The following is a 20,705-nucleotide window of genomic DNA, read 5'->3' as shown; positions in this document are numbered from 1 at the left end:
TTCTTTGTGATGAAAAGCAGGGTAGGAATACCTCCAAACAATTAATCAAATGTTTGGAACAGGGTACAAATAAATAAAATATTTCCATAACCTCTTTGAGGTTTCCCAAGCACTCAAAGAATAGTCACAAAACCCAAATGCTTTCTGAGTCAAAGAGAAGGATCCATGCCTAATTCACAGGATCATTGAGATTGCTGGGATCTTAGTCCTTGTGGAAGAACCTCCTTTGTTTTTCTTTCTGTGTATCCCACCCTTTCCATGTGTACTGCAGGAAACAGCAACTTGATGCCATTCTGGACATAGGGATGTATGAAAATCACTTACCTGTTCGTGGATTATGTTTATGGTGGGGGGGAGACATTCCGTTCCTCCCCCCCCGGAATCCTCCTTGGCCGGCTGTGCTCTGCGGCAGCTCCACGGAGCAGCCGGCCAGGCCCAGCCAGGCCAGAGCCGTCCGCAGCTGGATTTCCAGCCGTGGAGGGCTCTGGGGGGGGGAACCACGTACGCAAATGGCGGCTATGGCCGCCGCCATTTGCGTTCCCCTTATTTTCTCCGTCTTAGTCTACATAATTATTTACGTAGACTAAGACGGCCCAAAATAAGGAACACAAATTTGCGTATGCTTTTTTTTTTTTTTTTTACCCAGTCGTTTTAGGCTACGTAAGTTTTTTTTTTACCCAGATGTTTTAGGCTACGTAAAAACTTACGTAGCCTATCACGTCGGTGTAAAAAAACAAACAAACTGCAAATGGCGGCGGTGGCAGCCGGTCGGAAGACAAGCCGCTGCTGCCGGAGCCGCCGCCGCCCGGAAGATCCGCCCCAGGTAAGTCTCATCCCGGGGGGATCCGTGGGGGTGGGGGTGGCAGGCCATTCCACCACAGATTTCGGGGGGCTGAATGCACTGGCATTCGGCCTCCCCGAGATCCGCGGCGGAATTCTCTGCCATCCCTATCTGGACACAGGAAACTCTTTTGCCATGGAAAGGATGAGCGGCCCATCAACTTTAAACTTTTCTGTTGGGAACTCCATTCAGTGCAATCTGCCTGAAATGTCTACCTGGCAACCTAAAGATCCTTGAGGAACTAGGGAAGCTTCGATCTTTGCAAAGTCCTATATAAAATGACCCAATCCACCCCCTCAGGCTAATGTGCAGCTCAGAACTGAAGTTGGATTTTCCACTTTTCGGAAAGTTGCAATACAGGTCTCAGTAGTTTCAACATATCAAAATAAATTTTAAATGACATAAATTAATTACTATTTTGAGAGACATGGAAACATGTGCAATTAAATATGTAAATTCATGCATTCTGAGAGAAATCATGACAGATTTAAACACGTATTTTGAGGATAAAAATACACCTTTAAATACAGATTTAAATATGTACAGAAATATTGTTTTGAGGCGGGAGGGGGGGACCATGCAGATTAATGCCAAAACAGAATGGAATTGTAGGTAGAAATTAGAGCCGTGTGCAAACAGTCTCTCAAAATTCTCCACTCTATTTGTGGGTATAATTTCTCAAGATTAGGGCTCACCATTAGCAGTGGCAGGAGCACAGCTTCTTTCTTTTTTCCCCCTAAGGTTGTTGTTGTTGCTGTGTTGGCAGTCTGGCCACCATTTTGTAGTCGCCAAACATCCCAGACCTAGCATCATTCCAGGGCAGGGTGGGTGGGCTGCCATAACAGAATGGCAGAGAATATTTAGAGAAAATTCTACAAAACAGCCATTTTCTAGGAAGGGGTTGAGAAAAAGGAAAACCTCAGACATTTACTCAATAAAACGTCTTCTGAGAAATTTCAGCTCAGCTCTAGTAAAAACATGTGAAAGTGACACGGACCAGAAATTAACAGATCCACCCATCCCCATCGGCATCATAGGGGGCCCTTGTGTAATTTTTGTCTACGAGTTTGACCTCTCCCTCCTCTCTCTTTTTCCATTCCAGTTGATTTGGACAGGTTGAACGATGACGTGAAACGTTATAGTTGCACTCCAAGGAACTATTCAGTCAACATAAGGGAAGAGCTGAGGCAGACGAATGTTGTCTTCTTCCCACGCTGCCTTCTCGTCCAGCGCTGTGGGGGAAACTGTGGCTGTGGCTCTGTGAACTGGAAATCCTGCACGTGTACAGCAGGAAAATTGGTGAAAAAATATCATGAGGTATTTTGCACTCTCACTCTCTCCCTCTCTATTATTTATATCTATACACCACCATTGTTTCTTCTAAGGTCAGGGAGGGCTAGGTTTTAAACGTAAGCCCAGTTTGGGTTTTACTTTTTCCACACATATGCTAGCAACCACATACTCCCCCCTCCTTACTACCAGTCCTTTCTAAGCTCTTATAGACATTGTTAGTAATAAATATTTATTATTTATTAATCACCTACAAGAAAAATTAGGGCAATGCCACCATTTAAACTACTCAAATGACGAAAAAAGCCTATTTTTTTCCATGCTAGAATACTCGTTCTAAAATTGGGGTAAGCATCTGGAGGCTTGGAGGCCTACTTTGGGTAGGGATATGTGACCTCACCCCCTTCCAGGTTCTCCGGGCACCTGCCCAGCCCCTGTCCCCGCTCGCCAGTCCCCAAACCTTTCTTGAGCCCCTCCAGCCTTTGGCAAGCAGCCCACACTCACCCCGGCAGCCTCGTCGAGCTCCATCAGCACCATTTTTTAAAAAATAGAATGGCAATCACAAAAATGTGCATATTTGCGTATGTGTGCGAATGCTCATTTTGTAAATGCACACATTTACGCATTTTCACTCACACGCAAATGTGCACATTCACAAAATGTGCATTTTTGTATATACTCAAATATGCACATTTGCAAACATGTGCATTTTCACGCATACTCAAATATGCGTAGTTTTGCGATCGCCATTTCATTTTTCAAAAAATGGAGATCACAGAGCTTGACGAGGCTGCTGGGGTGAGCACGAGCTGCTTGCTGAGCATGGGCAGGGGTGAGTGGGGGCAGGGGCTTGGTGAGTGAGACTTGGAGGTGTGGGCAGGGTGGTTCTGCCAGATTCCTGGACGCCTCATCCCTAACTTTGGGTCCCAGGGCCTTCTATGCAGTCCGCAGCTTAAGTCCTTGTCCCAATCACACTCAGCCTTCTTCATTATTATGCACCTTATCCCCTTCCTGCTGAGTTGAGACACATGCCAAGGTCCTTTTTGCTATCTACCCAGCTCTCCCGTTAAGCCAGAGGTGTTGAACCTCTTTCAGCCTAAGGCTGAATTCCATGTTGGGGGAGTCCTTGGGGGCTGCATTCCAGAGGTGGGTGAGGCAAAAGGGTGCAGCAAAAATACCAGCATATCTTAGCTGAAAACTCTTGGTTCCAGGAACTAAGCTTAATGACTCTTACCTTTTAAGAAAAATGCACAAAAGCTAAGAACAGATCGGTTGTGAGGACAAAGGCGGTTGGGCCAATGGAAGGGGGTGTGGCCCTTTGGGGAACCCCAGAGGCCAGATTGGGACCCCAGGAGGGCCAGATTTAGCCTTCAGGCCTGAGGTTCTGAAGCCCTGTTTTAAGCACTGAACATTCAGAACAGACTGAGCGGTGCTTCTCATGAATCCAGTGTGGGCCCATAATCAGAGAACCAGACTTCCACACCCATATCCCTACCAGGATGAGGAATCATACACACTAATGACTAATACACACCTAGCTCCCCAGCCTCATACAACTGCCAGGCTTGCATGCATGTAGCCCTGCCTCTATGGTGGCCACTTTGGAATCTCCAATAAAGAGGACACGCAACACAGGAAAAAAAGAGGACAGCAATTTGCATAAAATTTGCATATGCCAATTTGCTAAGGCAAATTTAGAAACTATTCTTGTAATGTAAACAGAAATATGGTACATCTCACCATTAGGGGATGTTGGAAGAATCCGTCTGGGGGGTGGAACTGGCCGAGCTTTCTTCAGCTTGGCCCTGAAGACTTTGGCTTGCTTTCCCGTGAGCTGGCCCGACTCGATATGCATCCAGCCAGGCCAGTTTGCAGTTCTGGGGCGGAGGGGCTATGGAATTTACGACCACAATTTGCACAAACGTTTACAATTAAAAAAAAAAACTGAAAAAGTTCCCGAATTTAGGGAAGAAACCTATGGCTTGCAAATGCACGCTAAGTCAGGAGTGCCGCAAAAATCTGCCAAGCCCCCAAAAGGGCCGGGTTTCCTGGCGACAGACATCCCCACTCGCCATAGGGTGGTAGGCTTAGACCAGGTGACGTGTGTGCCTGCCTCTTCAGTCAACTGTGGATTGGCAACAGTTCTTGGGGTTCTTTAGCTTTAAACTGGAATTGGACAGGGCAGTCCTTCCACTAGAGGGCTGTTCTCTGTAAAGCAGGACTCATGGCCACCCCACCTAGCTCTCTGACCTAGGTGACCACAAGGAGGGAGGTGTCCCTGCAGGGTCCTCCCTGACTGGAGCAAAGATTTCTGCTATGGTGGCAGTTCTTCCAGTGGTACTTTGCCACCAGTGGGGCCAAAAATGGGGCAGTTCTGGGGGGGGGGTGTCAGGGGCATACGCATATCAGGGCAGCTGGGGATCTGCAGGATCTTAGCCCCTCTTGTCCCCCTGGCTTGCCCCCAAACAGAGCCGTAAACTATGCTAGCACAAGAGTTGGCATAGTGAATCCCCCCCCCAATTGGAAGCAGTGGGAGGGTTTGGGAGGATTAAAAAAGGGCAGTTGCCCAGTGAAGGCTGATGTCTCTGATTTTGGTGGGGCTGTGGATCTATTCTGGGTTTCAGTGAAAACATGCCAGAACTCTAAAAGAGCTATCCAAGGTGCTGAACCCTATCCCCAAAATAGGTTCAGCACCTTGGATAGTTCCTTTAGAGTTCTGGCTGGTTCTGACTAAAACCTAGAATGGAATTACAGCCCCACCAAAATCAAAGCCACCAGCCTCCGCTGTCATTGCCCCAACGCTTCCACCGGGTTGACATGAGTTTTGCAGGGCTTAGAAAGTGGTGGCTCCTCTATCCCAGACCTCCCCTTCCACGACTGTAGGACTGCACTGTAAAATATCACCACCAGTTCTACAGAGAGTGGTGCGGGGGTTTAGCTTTAACCAACTCTTGCTCACCCATCTTCACCCAATATCTGATTGCTGGGTTTTTTTAGGACTTGTTCTTAATGAATACATTTAAAGATCGGAGACCTTATCTCTGCACAGGTTGACTGAAATGGGAGTGTGTGTGTGGGAGGGAGGGGAGCTTCTAAAAGCAGTATAACAGAACTACATCATAAATGTGAATAAATAAAAATGTGCCAGTTTGGTTTGGAAGAGGGGATGCTTACGCATCACCCAAATATTAATGAGATTTTAAATGAATATTAAAGGTTTTTTTGAATGCTATCCTGTCAGGATAACAGATTGCTAGGACATTGGGTAGGCACAGTGTGGAAAGCCCTGCCTTCCACTGGAATGGCAAAATGGGGAGAAAGGAATTAACTCACCAGGTCTGCCACATTGCTATTAATTCCTTCCATTCTTTTTATCTCACAAACCAGAATTAATTAAGGACAGTGTGCTAGCTTTAGCTTCGAATGACCTGGCTTTTGTAAATGTAAATGTATCCTTTAGGGATGAATTAACAGTACAATGAACACATATTTAGACATTAGTATTACTATTAATAGACTCTGTGAAGATAAATCTATGCTGGATACATCAGACAAGACTGATGTTAGTCCAGTGCATTCTTCCCAGCCAAGATCCTTTAAGGGTTTTTTTTAAAATCTTGGGGCTAACTACCCTTCACTGTTTTTTTCCACATTCATCTAGCCATTAAAACAACACCAAAAAAGGCTCTTATCAAGGGCAGAAGAGCAGGTGAGATGGGCTCTTTGGTGGGCATCTCTACACCAGCCTAAAATCCTGCATTTAAAATGGGGCTTTCTGCTTCCGTTTTAAATGCAGGATCATGACGACTCCCTTTTTCACATGCTTCCTATTCCCCCACCCCCTTCCCCCTCTTTCTCCCCACATCTGAGTCTTCCATATCTCTGATTGACCTCTCTCCTCTTCTTGCCACTTTTACCCTTTTCATGGAGGAAACTGAAGCGGAACACAAGGGGGTAATTCTATAGCTCATTATCTGCGGTATATTTAAAAACAGAACAACGGGCATGTAGTGCAGGAAACGCCTTGAGTGATCACGGTGTCATGTAAAGAGCCCGCAAACTTCCCCGAAGGAGCAATCTCAATTGCAGAATAAAAGCTCGGTGTGAAGGAGCCCTGTGTCTTTCCCATCTTAGAATCCATTTGAACATTTAGTAAGGGGCAAGGGAATATGCCGCTTCAGAATGCATATTGGGCTTTGCATATAAAATCTCCTTGCCTGACGTGCCAAGAAGAAATTGTGCGAGCTGAGAAGCCTTCCCTGTGACGTGCCAGCATTCTACGTGCAGGAAATGTTTGATGCGAGGTCACCGAATGTTTTGAAGACACAACGGCTCTGCTGTTGAAGGAAGCTAGGCAAGTCTGGGATGGGATAACATCTGGTAACATTATAGGAGCCACTCTGGGTTCTTCAAAGGAAAAACAGGGTATAAATTAGGTAGATTTACTTATTAATTAATGGGGGAGTTACCATATGTTTCCATTCATGGCATACAGTGAAATTACAAAACAAGACATAACCTCTCCCCTGAATAGTGAACTGGACTGTCACCAAAACAGGGCCACTGAGGGAGGTATTAGCATGCTCAGAGCAACCGTAAGGTTTGCAGAAGTACATTCTGCAAAGAGCCAGTGTGGTGGAAGGTTAGAGTGTTGGACTGGGATTCAGGAGATCTGGGTTCTAGTCCCCACTCAGCCTTGAAGCTCTCTGGATGATTTCAGGCCAGTTATTTACTCTCAGCCTAACCTACCTCACAGGGTTGTTGAGAGGATAAAATAGAGAGGAGGACCATGGGCTGCCTTGGGTTCCTTGAAGGAAGAAAAAAAGGTGAGATATAAAATAACAATAATAATAATTTTTTAAAAACCTGAGGGGCCCCCAAAACCTTTAAAATAGCTCTGTGAGGAGTGATCATGCTCCGTAGCCACAACATGTTGACTGACAGTTGGAAAAGAAAAAGCTGGGGCATGGAAATGCCCCTGCTTGAGCCTCTAGCAGCTTATCCTGGAGGAGTTCGTGGCTGTCTGGCTGTCAGGAACCATGAACAGGAACACTCCTGGTAGGATATAAGGATACACCATAACATTTTGTTGCAGTTCCCACTTGTTCCCCCTAACAGTGAACACAGATAGCTGAGTGCCAGTCCTTTTGAAAGTGAACCTGGGTCTTGTGAACTTTAGGGAATGTTGATGGCAGTTGAGCCTACTGAGAGGTGGGGGATGGTATGAAGAACCCAGAAAGTGCGTGGGCTGTTTTTATCTATCAATGAAGTGTCTGTGGTTGGCAGCAGTTTGAGACATAGAAGATGTTATATCCATTTTTTAGGGAGGGGAGAAAATGGAGGGCAAAGAAAAAGAGGATTGACCTGTTCAAGTTCCCTGCAGTTTATAATAAGTATCCGTGGGGGGGGGGGGACGACTGGTTTTCGAAGGATGCCTTTCCCATCTCCAGAACTGTATGCCCCTGTTGTATAATTATAAAGCATTCAGGTTTGAGACCAAAAGTCCTCTAGTGCAGCAGAGGAAGAGAAGAAGGGAGAGTGATGGCCACCAAGTTTTGATGGCTTTAAAAGGGGGTTGGAAAATTCCTGGAGGAAAAGGCTATCAGTGGCTACTGGTCCTGGTGGCTATGTGCTACCTCTAGTAGCAGAAGCGGTGAACCTATGTACACCAGTTGCTGGGGAACATGGGTGGGAGTTTTGTGCTCATGCCCTGCTTGTGGGTTCCTGGCTGACAGCTGGTTGGCCACTGTGTGAACAGAATGCTGGACTAGATGGACCCTTGGTCTGATCCAGCAGGGCTCTTCTGATGTTCTTATGAGAGTAGGGGGCTTGGAGATCATAGGATCATAGAATAGTAGCGTTGGAAGGGGCGTATAAGACCATCGAGTCCAACCACCTGCTCAATGCAGGAATCCTGTTAGCCCCTGGAGAGCAGAGAGAGCAGGCACATGGGTCACCTGGTCACAATCTTCCCCAGTATGGTGAGATGTCTTGGATTTCTGTTTAAATAATAGTAATTATTACTACATGTGCATCTATCATATGCAAATGATATGCAAATCTGTATCCTCTTTTGTCCTGTTTTTCGGGTGATACATTTCCAATTTTTTGGCAATGTGTAAGTGGCCATCCTAGGTGTTAACCATTTCAGCCTTGCTTTTCCATATTACATAGGAAAGGTGAATGAGCTGAAGGCAAATGCATCGACTCTGAGATTCCATAAGAATTAACATTGGAGTCCCTGTATAGTTGTATCACTTGTATTGTAAATAGGAATGCTTGAGGATTTTGCGCACTCTTCTTTTAGAAGTGAGCTGACCTGATTCACACCTCCTGAACTAATGTGCAGATTAGAACAGTTATCCTTCAGATTCTGCACTTCTCCAGAATGTGAAGTAGTTATTGGCTTTAAAAACATAGCAAAATGCATATAAAATGCATCTTTTACCATAAAATGTTTATATTAAAATGTATGGTTTACCATAACATGATATAAAATGCTTATTAATTTTATGCATTTAAAAAAAACACACAAAAAACCTCCCCACAGATTAATGCAGAAATTGGATGGGATGGGCTTACGAATGAACACATGTGAAATTGCCACGGAATGATAGCAATCTGTTCCGTCCCTCCCTAATTATAAACAAGAATGAAATTTCATATTTATCACCTTAAATTGGATTCAGTCTTAAATACACCTCATTTAAAAAAAATCAACCACTCATTTTTAAACTGTTCATCTCCCAACATCAGATAAGTGCTTTGTTTAGAAGCATAGGAGGGTTACAAAGTATTGATTGGTTAAAAGCCAGGATATTAATCATCAATTAAAAATAAATTAATCTTTACTCAGTGGGCAGCCCTTGGGAGAATACTTCGTTCTCAAATATTTTCTGTGAGCCCAGATCGTTCCATATTCACCTAAATTCCAAACAAGGTCAGGAGAGTGTGATGCAGTTTGCATGAAAAGCACAAAGCATTTGTCACCAGATAGAAAAGTGACACAAGCAAGAGCCCTGGCCATCCTTCAGTATAGTTACAAGGCAGAAATCTCGGACAGTGTTGCCTTCATCTGCTTCTCCCATATAGTCAATTCTATGAGAACTTTTATAAGGGCATCGTAATCTTTTATATTCCTATAAACACAGTATCTGGCTCAGCAGTTGCATTTTCCATCTAGGTTTTATTAACATAGTTCCACATACAGGATTGATTCAATCTCTGATGTATGAAGAGATGATGGGAGGAATATTTTCTGGGGTGCATTTTTCCTTACTCATAGAATCATAGAATAGTAGGGTTGGAAGGGGCCTACAAGACCATCGAGTCCAGCCCCCTGCTCAATGCAGGAATCCAAGTCAGAGCATCCCTGACAGATAGCTGTCCAGCCTCATCTTGAATACCTCCAGTGTGGGAGAGCCCACCACCTCCCTAGGTCATTGGTTCCATTGTCGTATTGCTCTAACAGGCAGGACGTTTCTCGTGATGTTCAGCCGGAATCTGGCTTCCTGTCACTTGAGCCCATTATTCTGTGTCCTGCACTTTGGGATGATCGAGAAGAGATCCTGGCCTTCCTCTCTGTGACAACCTTTCAAGTCCTTGAAGAGCACTATTGTATCTCCCCTCAGTCTTCTCTTCTCAAGGCGAAACATGCCCGCTTCTTTCAGTCTCTCTTCATAGGGCTTTGTTTCCTGTCCCCTGATAATCTTTGTTGCCCTCCTCTGAACCCTCTCCAGCTTGTCTACATCCTTCTTAAAGTATGGTACCCACAATTGGACACAGGACACAGTACTCCAGTACTCCAGTACTCCATTCCTTAGCCCTGGGATCAGTACCTGGTATACTGGGGCATTTGCTGGGGCAAATATACCCCAGTAGGGGATACACACACCTTACCTGGCCCCAACCACAGCACTCATCACCATTTGGGTCCCTGCTGGCAGCTCCCCTATGCTCACTTGTGGGGTTATGCAGTGACAGTGTTGGGCCATTACAGTGTGACAGCCAGGTCAATCTGCTTGTGAACATGAGGGGGAGGCTGGCGGCTGTCCCTCCCCGTCTATGTAGTACTTGCTTGGGAGGCTTGTGGCACTATCACCAGAAGGCCCAAGTGATGATGGGCATTGCAGGGGGGCACCAAGGGTGTGGGCCCACCCAAAACCTGGAGCCCTCAGTAAGTCCTATCTTTATTCATTTCCTACAGAAAGAGTGTGGTGTAGTGGTTAGAGTGTTGGACTGGGACTCAGGAGATCTGTGTTCTAGTCCCCACTCAGCCATGAAGCTCATGGGGTGGCTTTGGGCCTCTCAGACTAATCTACCTCACAGGGTTGTTGCGGGGATAAAATGGAGGAGGAAGGCCATGTAAGCCACCTTGGGTTACTTGCCAGAGGAAGAAAGGTGGGATATAAATGTAATACAAAATTAAAAAATATATATTTAAAGCAATGTATATTTCAGAGGAATCACATAACAACATGCCTGAACTAGACTTTACTCATATGAGTTCAGTCAGGAATTTTTTCCATGTTTTCCCAAATTTCCTCAAATTGACTTGAGATCTTGAGAGAGGCGAGTGGTATCATGCTATCTCCCACAGCATGAGCCTCCTTGTGTTCATGTTCCCATGCATTTACATCTGAATGTGCATTAGCTCTGATTCTGCAAAACGGAGGGCACAGATAGTGTGTTCAGAGCCTATACACATTGGGGATAGCATGCTGAGGCCTCTGTGCAGATGGGACTTCAGACATGTGAAACTTGGGACAGGGCCAGCAGTCAGGATCCTGAATACACACACCATATTACAGTCATCTGTGCATGCTATGAGGATCTGCACAGTACTCATCAGTCCCTCGATTAGTGAACCCAGGTGATGAGTGTCAAGAGAAATGGAGCCAAAATGTCCACCCCCCACTCCAAGGAGCCCTGAGTTTTGCAGAAGTACATTTTTAAAAAAAACCTAAGGGCCAAAAAAAGTGTTAAAACAGTGAGAACTGAGCATGCTCAGTAGCCACAAAATGTTGACTGTCAGAAAAGAAAAAGGTGGGGCATAGCATGTCCTGTTTGAGCCTCTAGTTCCTTATCCTGGAGGAGTACATGGTTGTCTGATCATCAGGAACCCTGAACAGGAGCACTCCTACTGGGTGATGAGGGTACACTGTAATATTTTGTTGCAGGTCCCACTTGTTCACTTGTTAACGCCAACAGTGAACTCAGGTGGCTCAGTGCCAATCATTTCGAAAGTGAAATTGGGTCACACACAAATTAAGGTAGGCTCTTCTACATACTTGAGGAATACCTAGAGTCTAGATACACAAATACACACACACACACATACATATATATATATATATATATATATATATATATATAGAGAGAGAGAGAGAGAGAGAGAGAGAGAGATGACATTGTGAACTCAGGTGATGTGCACCAACAGAGATGGAACCAAAATGCCCACCCATGCACCCTTGCTGAAAAACACGAGGTAGATATCAACATGCTTGAGGGAACTCTGAGATTTGTAGAAGAACAACAACAAAAACAAAAACCCTAAGGGTGCAACTAGGGGAGCCAGTATGGTGTAGTGGTTAAAGCCCTCCTTAGATCCCCAAGCCTTGAACAATTTTTGCCCGGTCTCGAATCTGCCGTTTTGGGGCAAGGTGATTGAGCAGGTGGTGGCATTGCAGTTGAAGACACACTTGGAAGAAAATGATTATCTGGTTCCATTTCAATTGGGCTTCAGGCCTGGGCATGGGACAGAAATGGCCTTGGTGTATGATATGGGAAGGGCTCTGGATAGGGACAAATGCTCCTTCCTTGTTCTCCTCCATCTCTCAGTGGCTTTTGATACCATCGACCACAGTATCATCTTGGACCGCCTGGAGGGGTTGGGCATAGGGGACACTGTATTACAGTGGTTCTGTTCCTTCCTTTCTGGCAGGTACCAGAGGGTAGCTCTGGGGGAGGAGACTTCAGACCCTTGGCTGCTCACTTGTGGGGTGCCACAGGGTTCTATTCTCTCCCCGATGTTATTGAACATCTATGTGAAGCCACTGAGGGCTATCATCAGGAGGTTTGGGGTGCAGCATCATCAATATATGGATGACACACAACACTACCTCTCATTTAAATCCTCACCAAGGTTGGCTGTAGAAACCCTGTCCAAGTGTCGGGAGTCGGTGAGTGGCTGGATGGAAAGGGCTAAGTTGAAACTGAATGCCAACAAAACTGAAGTACTTTTGGTGAGAGACAAGGGGAGGTTGGGGGAGGTTGACCTGGTGTTCAATGCGGTGCGGCTGCCCCTGAAGGACCAGGTCTGCAATCTGGGGGTCATTTTAGATTCCCAGCTGTCCATGGAAGCTCAGGTGACAGCTGTGAGCCGGACAGCACTGTACCAACTCCATCTGATATGGCAGCTGTGCCCCTACCTCCCTAACCATCTGCTCCCATCAGTAGTTCATGCCCTGGTCTCCTCTTGCCTTGACTACTGCAATGTGCTCTATGTGGGATTACCCTTGAAGGTGGTTCAGAATTTGCAGCTGGTGCAGAACATGGCGGCCCACCTAATTAAAGGCAACCATCAGTGAGACCACATCACTCCAGTGATGAAGGAGTTGCACTGGTTACCAGTTGTTTTCCAGGCCCAATTCAAGGTGTTCATATTGTCCTTTAAAGCCCTATATGGTTCTGGCACAGTCTACCTCAAGGAGTGCCTCCAGCAACACCAGGGATGCCGCTCATCGAGATCAGCCTCGGAAGGCCTTCTGTCTGTTCCATCAGCCAGGACAGCTAGGCTGATGAGGAGTAGGGAGAGGGCCTTCTCTGTGATGGCGCCCACTTTGTGGAATTCCCTCCCTAGTGACCTCCACCATGCCCCCTCTTTGATGAGCTTCCACCAGGCTTTGAAAACCTGGCTGTTCAGGCAGGCATTTGGGGTGGGTAAGGATTTTTTGTTTTCAGAGCAATGTTGTTTTGTTTAGTGGACTATGTTGTATTTTGTGCTGTTATGTGTATTGTATGTAGTGATGTTAGAGAATTCCGCCATGGATCCCAGGGGGGCCGAATTCCAGTGAATTCGGCCCCCCGGAATCCATGGAGGAAATGAGCAACCTGCCCCACCACCCTGTGAAAGCCCCCCAGAACGGAACCTACCTGGCTGTGGCTCTGGCTGCAGCTTTGGCTCCAACAGTGGCTCCAGCGGCAGCAGCGGCGGCGGCTCCAGCCACTGCTGGGCTGCTACGGATACAAATGGCGTCCTGAGTAGGGGACGCCATTTGTCCCTATGGTAGCCCATGATAGGCTATGTAAATATTTACGTAGCCTATGACGGCTAAAGCGGGGATGCAAATAGCATAGGGGACGCCATTTTTGTCCCCACTTTAGCCGTCATAGGCTACGTAAATATTTACATAGCCTATCATGGAGAAAACGGGAACACAAATGGCGTAGGGGACGCCATTTGCATCCCCGCTTTAGCCGTGATAGGCTACGTAAATATTTACATAGCCTATCACGGGCTACCACAGGGACGCAAATGGCATCCCCTACTCAGGATGCCATTTGCGTCCGCAGCAGCCCGGCAGCGGCTGGAGGCCCCGCTGCAGGTTGGTCTGGCCGGCGGCTCTGCAGCCTGGCCAGTGGCCACGGAGCGGAGCTGGCCGGGCAGGATTCCGTGGGGGAGGAACGGATTGCCTCCCCCCCTGTCGAGGATTTTGGGGGGAGGGACGGAACGCCTCCCCCCCCCCACCGTGGATGTCCCTGGACGAAACCAGGTAAGTGTTTCGTACATACCTAATTGTACGCCAGCTAGAGTGGCCAGGTACCCAGCAGCTAATAAATCTAATTAATTGATTAAATAAATAAATAAATAAATAAAGTGTTGGACTGGGACTCAGGAGATCTTGGTTCCAGTCGCCACTCAGCCATGAAGCTCACTGGGTGACTTCAGGCCAGTCAGTGACTCTCAGCCTAACCTACCTCACAGGGTTGTTGTGAAGACAAAATGGACAGAAGGAGAAGGACTATATGAGGTGCCTTGGGTTCACTGCAAAAGGAAAAAAAGGTGGAATATAAATATAAAAATTAAAATTAAAACACACACACACACACCCAAAAACAAACCAGTCCAACGAAGACTAGTCGTGCTGAACAGCCATAGAATGCTCAGTGTCTGTTGCTGGATAAGTGGAAAACCGGGAGCCAGGGAGGGATGAAATGCCCCACTTCTATACCCACTTCTATATCCAGCAGCTTACATTGTCCTATGCACATGGCTAGCTGACTCATGTTAGAAGGTGAGGTGGATACACTGCAGTATTTTGTAGGGGTGTAAGAAACCCCCTTACCTGGCATCTGCGGAGGTCCATGGGGGGGAGGTGATTCGTCCCTACCCCCTGGAATCCTCGCCAGCTGGCTCCGCTCCATGGAAAGTCCATGGAGCTGCCGGCCAGCTCCGAAGTGCCAGTGATACAGCCGCCATGCCCTATCGCTGGTTGAAGGGAAGGAAGTGACTGTGGATGCAAATGGCAGCTGTAAAGGCCTTAGTTTAAGCTAAATGCAGCCATTTACAGATGCCATTTGCAGTCCTGGATGCCATTTGCAGCCGCAGTTAATCCTCCCAGCCAGTGATACGGCAATGGAGCTGGCCGGCAGGGAGGATCCTGCCGGCGAGGATTTCTCCAGGAGGTGGAGGTAAGTCTTCCAATCCTCCATGGACTCCGGGGGGCCAGATTCTTTTGAATCCAGCCTCACTGGCATCTGTGGAGGATTTCTCCCCCATCCCTAGTATTTTGGTGAGTGCCCTGCTGGCGTTCCCTTCCCTCATAGGTCAGATCAGGTCAGTTTCAGTTCAGGTCAGTTTCAGGTCAGGTCAGTTTCAAATGAATCCAGTAGAAGTACACCTTTGAGCAAGCAAAGTGCCCATAACCTGAAAACCAGCTTTATTTCAAATGTGCAGCGTTTCCTTTTAAATACTGTGACCATGCCAGGTGACCTTGCTTTATTTCTATTTTATTCTCAGTTCTGCTGAATAAACCTGAGCCTAAGGCTATTAGATGGAAGGGAGGATTTGACACTTGAAATATCAGTCCCTTCGTCACTATGTAAAGCCACCGAATTCCTGTGTTGTTTCAAACACTGCTTTCCTGTCTTGGGTGGGAATGAGACTGCCAGTCCATTTCTCTCCTGTTATCAGCAAATTACACGTGTACTGTGCTCATGTTTCTTAGTCGAAAATATAAAGAAGACAAAATCCCTAAACTGTCCAGTGGTCTGTTGGCTTAAATCCTGGGCAGATCTAATCCCTCATCATGTGCTTTCGTTTGAAAAAGCCCTAGTCACTTAACAATGTCTTCTTCGCATTTTTTTTAAAAGTCATTGTTTTACATTCACTAGGTTGAAAAAATGGGTATGATCCAGCTTCTTCACTGGATAGGCTGTATGTAGAAGAGGCGATGCCTATAGAGCGGGAGGGGGAATTGTGGCCCACCAGATGTTGATGGACTACAACTCCCATCATCCCTGAATATTGATCAAATTGGTTGGAAAAAGTGCAGAAAAGGGCACCTAAAATGATCAAGGGGCTGGAGCATCTCCTGTATGAGGAAAGTTCACAGCAGCTGGGATTGGTTAGCTCAGAAAAAAGGCAAATGATGGGAGTCATGATAGAGGTGTACAAAAGTATGCATGATGTGGAAAAAAATGTACAGGGAGTCTTTTTCATCCTTCTTTTATAATACTAGAACCCAGTGGGGTCATCCCATGAAGCTGATTGGTTCTTTTTGTGTGAAAATCCAGGTGTATTTTCGTGTGTATTTTTCCAAATATACGCAGCAGTTTTGCTCATCTTTGAAATGTATACATTATTCTCCCATTGATTAAAGCATATTTGTATACATTTTTCAAAAGTACGTTGCTGAAGAACACATTTTTGTTTGACCATGTATCACATTGCAAGCTTGGAATTCTACAGACTTCAACTGCAGATTATGTCTGAGTCTATGTTCAGTCCGGAAGGTGTGAGCTGGGTAAATCCTGGTAAAAAAAATGAAGTGAAATGAATTTCTTATACAACCCTGTCTCCCAAACTATGCATTTGGTCTTTGAAGGGGAGTACAACCTTTTCTACGGCCAGTTTCAAACCTCCATCCAGAGTAGTTGGTTTCCTACCCAGATTGTGTCTTCTGACTAACCACCCATTTTCCATTCTAGGTGCTGAGATTCATCCCTGAAGCAGGCCATATCAGGAGGAGGGGCAAAACCAAGAACAACATGGCACTGATCGATGTTCAGCTAGAGCACCATGAGCGTTGCGATTGCATCTGCAGTGCAAGACCACCCCGATAAAAACAGTCCAAGCCACCCTATCTGCAACTTTAAGGACCTCTTTCTCTTGAAGGAGGGGCAGTTCCCAGAGATTTTCCCAGCGGCCAAGGAACTTTGATAACAGCCTGCATTGTAACTGGTAGAGACGTCAATGTCCGCATCCAACTTAAAGTACCATTAAGTGCCACAACATCTCATCATTCATAATGCAGATTTATATATCTGAATGCAAATCTGGGATTAAGCATTAGAAAACAGGAGAACCCAAAGGATGCAGTGTTCAGTGCCTGCGATGAGAGCTAACTACATGACAGCAGTATTCCTTGGGCTGAATTTCCTAGTTGGCTTTAAAAATCTTACATGCATAAGTTACACATGGGCATGCATGCCTGTATTTACATACCCTTGCACACTCAAGCCTATTGACTTAAGCACACTTAGAATGTAAATAAGCGAGGAAAATACATATATATATTTTCAAAGTAGCTAATCTAGTTTATACACAAGCACTCCAGTCCATAGTCTCCATGTGAAGAAACAGGTTTCCACAAGCAGATCTGGTGTACTAGGGATGCTGAATCCTGACGCTGCATGGGAAGCCAGGGACTACATCCAGCAATGTTGAAGTGCCTACACAAAGGTGTACATTGCAACTTACGGTTCACAACAAGCAAGCTTGCACATTAGGCAATCTGGATCCAAGGGTGTGTAGTCTTACGCATACAATTTTCTGGATTAGGACAAAGAGCTCCCCCAAAGTACTCACCCTTGTTCCCTCAAACTACAGATTCAAAAATACTAGAACACCACGATGGACTGCATCATGTATACAAAGAATATTTTTATTGAATCAACTTCTATTGATCTGCCGTCTTGTGGCCCAGTGCTGCGAAACATATTAAGACGTATTAAGTACAAGGATGGTTAACTTCTGTATTCCCAGGAGCCACACTATTATCCAGATAGTAGCCTAGAGGCCAGTTTCCCCCCATTAGAATTAGGGATGGGGAAGAAATTTGTTCAGTTCAGATTTTAATGCAAACTTATACCAAAATACCAAATTTTGCATTTCTGAATCAGTATGTGAAATCAGTTATCCTTTGAAATTTGCACTTGAGTTCTCCAATCAAAAATACGAACACAAATGTACATGTACAGCAAAATAACATTCAAAAATGCATAACATTAGGAAAATTGCTTGCAAAAAATACATATATTAGGCAAAAATGCACACAGAATACATGTGGGAGGTGAAATGTGCACAAAAATGCTTATGAATGTTCATGCACACTTTTTCAAAAGACTCCTAAAATTTGGGATGAACCAGATTCAGGGAAAATTCTCAAAATATCAAGATGAACTTTTTTTAGACTGGAAAAAATGAGAAACTGAGAGAAACCAAAATTGACAGATTCATCCATCCCCACTTAGAATTTCAGAAGAACTTTACTGGAATCTTCAGCTGTTTCCATCTGGTTCTGAAAGCTTCCTCCCCACCCCAGAATCCAAAAGCAGCTCTAGGATTGGCCCTGGAGTAAGGCCTTAAGCATAGTATTTTGTAGAAACACAGTAGTGGTATATAGTGCTGTGCCAAAAATTTCTCTCACATTTTTTTTTCGACCATTCTCATTCAATTTGCTAGAAGATAAATTGCTTTCAAAAAGAAATTCAAAGGAGAAGAAATTTCAGAGAAATTCTCATGGGTTGGGGTTGGGATTCTTGTGGTTATGTTACTTAGGAGGTGGCTGAGGACTGTGCATGAGTGTCCTGTCTGTCATCATGCAATATCTATGTGGCAGCCTGTAGCATCCTTGGTTTCCCACACTTCTGTTAAAGCCAACATGAGGAAGACATCTTGAGGCCATTCCTCCCATGGGGCTTTTTCAGTTCAGGAAGTGCAGGTGGCCTGGGAGGCTGCAGAGCAATGGAAAGATGTGTAATAGAGAGAGAAAACACACACGGCACCTTCAGCTACCTTGCAGTGATTAGGTAAGCTCAAAAATACCACCAAAAGAAATTCAAAATTCTGCCTCAGAAGAGTGGAAGCCCCAACTCAGTTGATGCTGTTGCCACCTACAGAAGCAGTGCAATAAACCAAAAACCCTGAGGAAAAAAGAAAGAACCTGTGCTACAACCCCTGCTAATAGTGAGCCCTGTCTTTGAGAAACTGTTGGAGAATTTCTCCTCCCCTAAGAGAAGCAGGCGTCCCTCTAGGGGTCAGTAATGACCCAGTGCTTGCACAGGAGGAAACTTTCCTTTCCAAGAGAAATTCAGTGAAATTGTTCTCTGCCCACAAATAGACTGGAGAATTTTGAGAGGCCCTTTAGTGATATACAAATAAACTGACTGAATCACAGTTCTAGTGATATACTAGAACTCTAGTGATATACAAATAAACTGACTGAATCACAGTCTTCACAAAGTGGAACAAGCACTCCATTTGTGGATTCCACGAAAATGGCAGTGTGGCCCAATCTACAAAGTGAGCGGGCACCTCTGGATGCACAGGATGCATTTAGGCATAAAGAGACTACGTATCCAGATAAGTTCCTCTGTGCCAAGTAGAATCCATCAGACTGGGTAGCAACTCCATGGAAATCCAGAACCCAAAGAAGGATATCTGGAAGCCCACCCCTATCTGGAATTTGGAATGTCCAACACCTATCCTATCCTATCTGTAGATGTGTTTAAACTGGACCACTTTAAGATGACTCTTACTAATAATACTCAGCATCTGTATAGCACTTTCAAGTGTTCTAAGCACTTCACATGCATTATCTAATTGCAATCCTAACAACAATCCTGTAAGGCAAGGCAATATTATTCACACACACACACACACACACCCATACTGCAGATGGGTAACCGAGAGAGTGGCTTGTCTAATGCCACCTAGTGAATTCACGGGAGAGGAGAGATTCAGACTGGGGACTTCCTGACCGGTAGCTCAGTCTCATCTCAATACATTACACCAGCCCTTCTAGCATATGTATCCAAGTGGAAAGCATGACCAGAGTTCTAGTTTTTAAGGGACAGGTTTAAGGATCAGTATTTTAGCTACACACAGAACACCATACCTTTGTCATTATATACAGTAATGTTCATTAACTGCATTTAGTAGCTTCCATGGCCAAGTTTAAACTATGAGCATTTTTAAGAAAAAATATTTGGGATTGTATTTTGATGAGGCATATTAATGCCTTGAGTATCACCTGATTCTTGCCAAACAATGCCGAATGTGTATTCTTTTCAGAGAATATGTAAATATTATTCATTTACTGCCTGGCTATTGATAAAATAAAGTACTTTAAAACCTACAGCACATAGCCAGCTTCCTGTGCTGTTGAACATATTATGAGAGAGTTGTTTGATTAATATTAAGGAACAAGGTTTTTCCATTGGGTTTTTTGTTATATACTTCACCCCTGCAAGCTGTTCAATGCAAAATATATGCTGGTTTATGGTCAAAATGGAAATGAACTCTTGATTGTGAATATAGCAGAGAAAATAGGGTGGAAGGTTTCACAGACACCCAGTTTTTATGTGTTGCTTTTTGGTTCCTATCTTTAAGGGAGAAAGAAATGTTTTTACAATAGTGTTTCATGCACTAAAGTAAATTGGCTGTTATCAGGTAATGCTGTGAACTTTAAACCACTCCTGTTCTGGTGATTACATCAGTAGTAGAGTTCTAAAATTATCTCCATCCTTTAGATGGGTTTCTTTTATCAAGTTGAATGTGTTATCTACTCCCTGTTTTTATATCTCTATCAAACCCTTCCTGGAACATTTCAGGTTTAAATGTTGAACAATTTACCACTTCCTATTCTGGTGGAACACTCGAGAACCCGAATACGCCTTGTCTAGTGGCTTTGTTTCCTTTACTCCAATCGGTTGTAATTGTTCTTCCTTAAACGCCATTTTAAGATGCTTAATTCACTTTGCTCCTATATTAAATGATCAGCTCTGAAGCCAAAGATTCAGATTACCTTTCTGACTCCTTTGAAAAGATTTTTCCCAGTTCTTCATTGGTTTTCCTATGGCCAACCTTTCCCAGTATTCCAGGCTAATAGGGGGAAAGAAGCAAACCACTATGTTTATAATGGTTGTTAATGAAACTTTGTCCAAATAGCACTACAGCATGGTATTTAAATTAGTTATTACTTCCATTTGGCTTAACTAATCCACTGAATTTGGACACTCAACACATGGGTCATGCTGGAACTGATTTCATACCTTTAGTATTCAGTAG

General features: G+C 44.9%; 1 protein-coding gene across 2 annotated transcripts in view; it reads left to right on the top strand.

Moving 5' to 3' along the window:
* PDGFD (platelet derived growth factor D) overlaps positions 1-20,427 on the top strand; it is a 255,669-nt gene extending 235,242 nt beyond the window's left edge. For both annotated transcript variants that reach the window (XM_084842694.1, XM_084842693.1), the window contains exons 6-7: positions 1,944-2,158; positions 16,343-20,427. In XM_084842694.1, the coding sequence (XP_084698820.1) occupies positions 1,944-2,158; positions 16,343-16,477 (350 nt within the window). In that variant the 3' untranslated portion in view covers positions 16,478-20,427. The remainder of the gene's footprint in view (positions 1-1,943; positions 2,159-16,342) is intronic.
* Positions 20,428-20,705: the final 278 nt, after the last annotated feature.

The sequence above is a fragment of the Heloderma suspectum genome, chromosome 3 (genome assembly GCF_057233095.1).
Source record: "Heloderma suspectum isolate Gila_16-S chromosome 3, 16-S_ref, whole genome shotgun sequence".
In the NCBI taxonomy this organism is placed as follows: Eukaryota; Metazoa; Chordata; class Lepidosauria; order Squamata; family Helodermatidae; genus Heloderma; species Heloderma suspectum.
The sequence above is the reverse complement of the archived record's forward strand: the minus strand, read 5'-3'. Positions and strand labels throughout refer to the sequence as shown.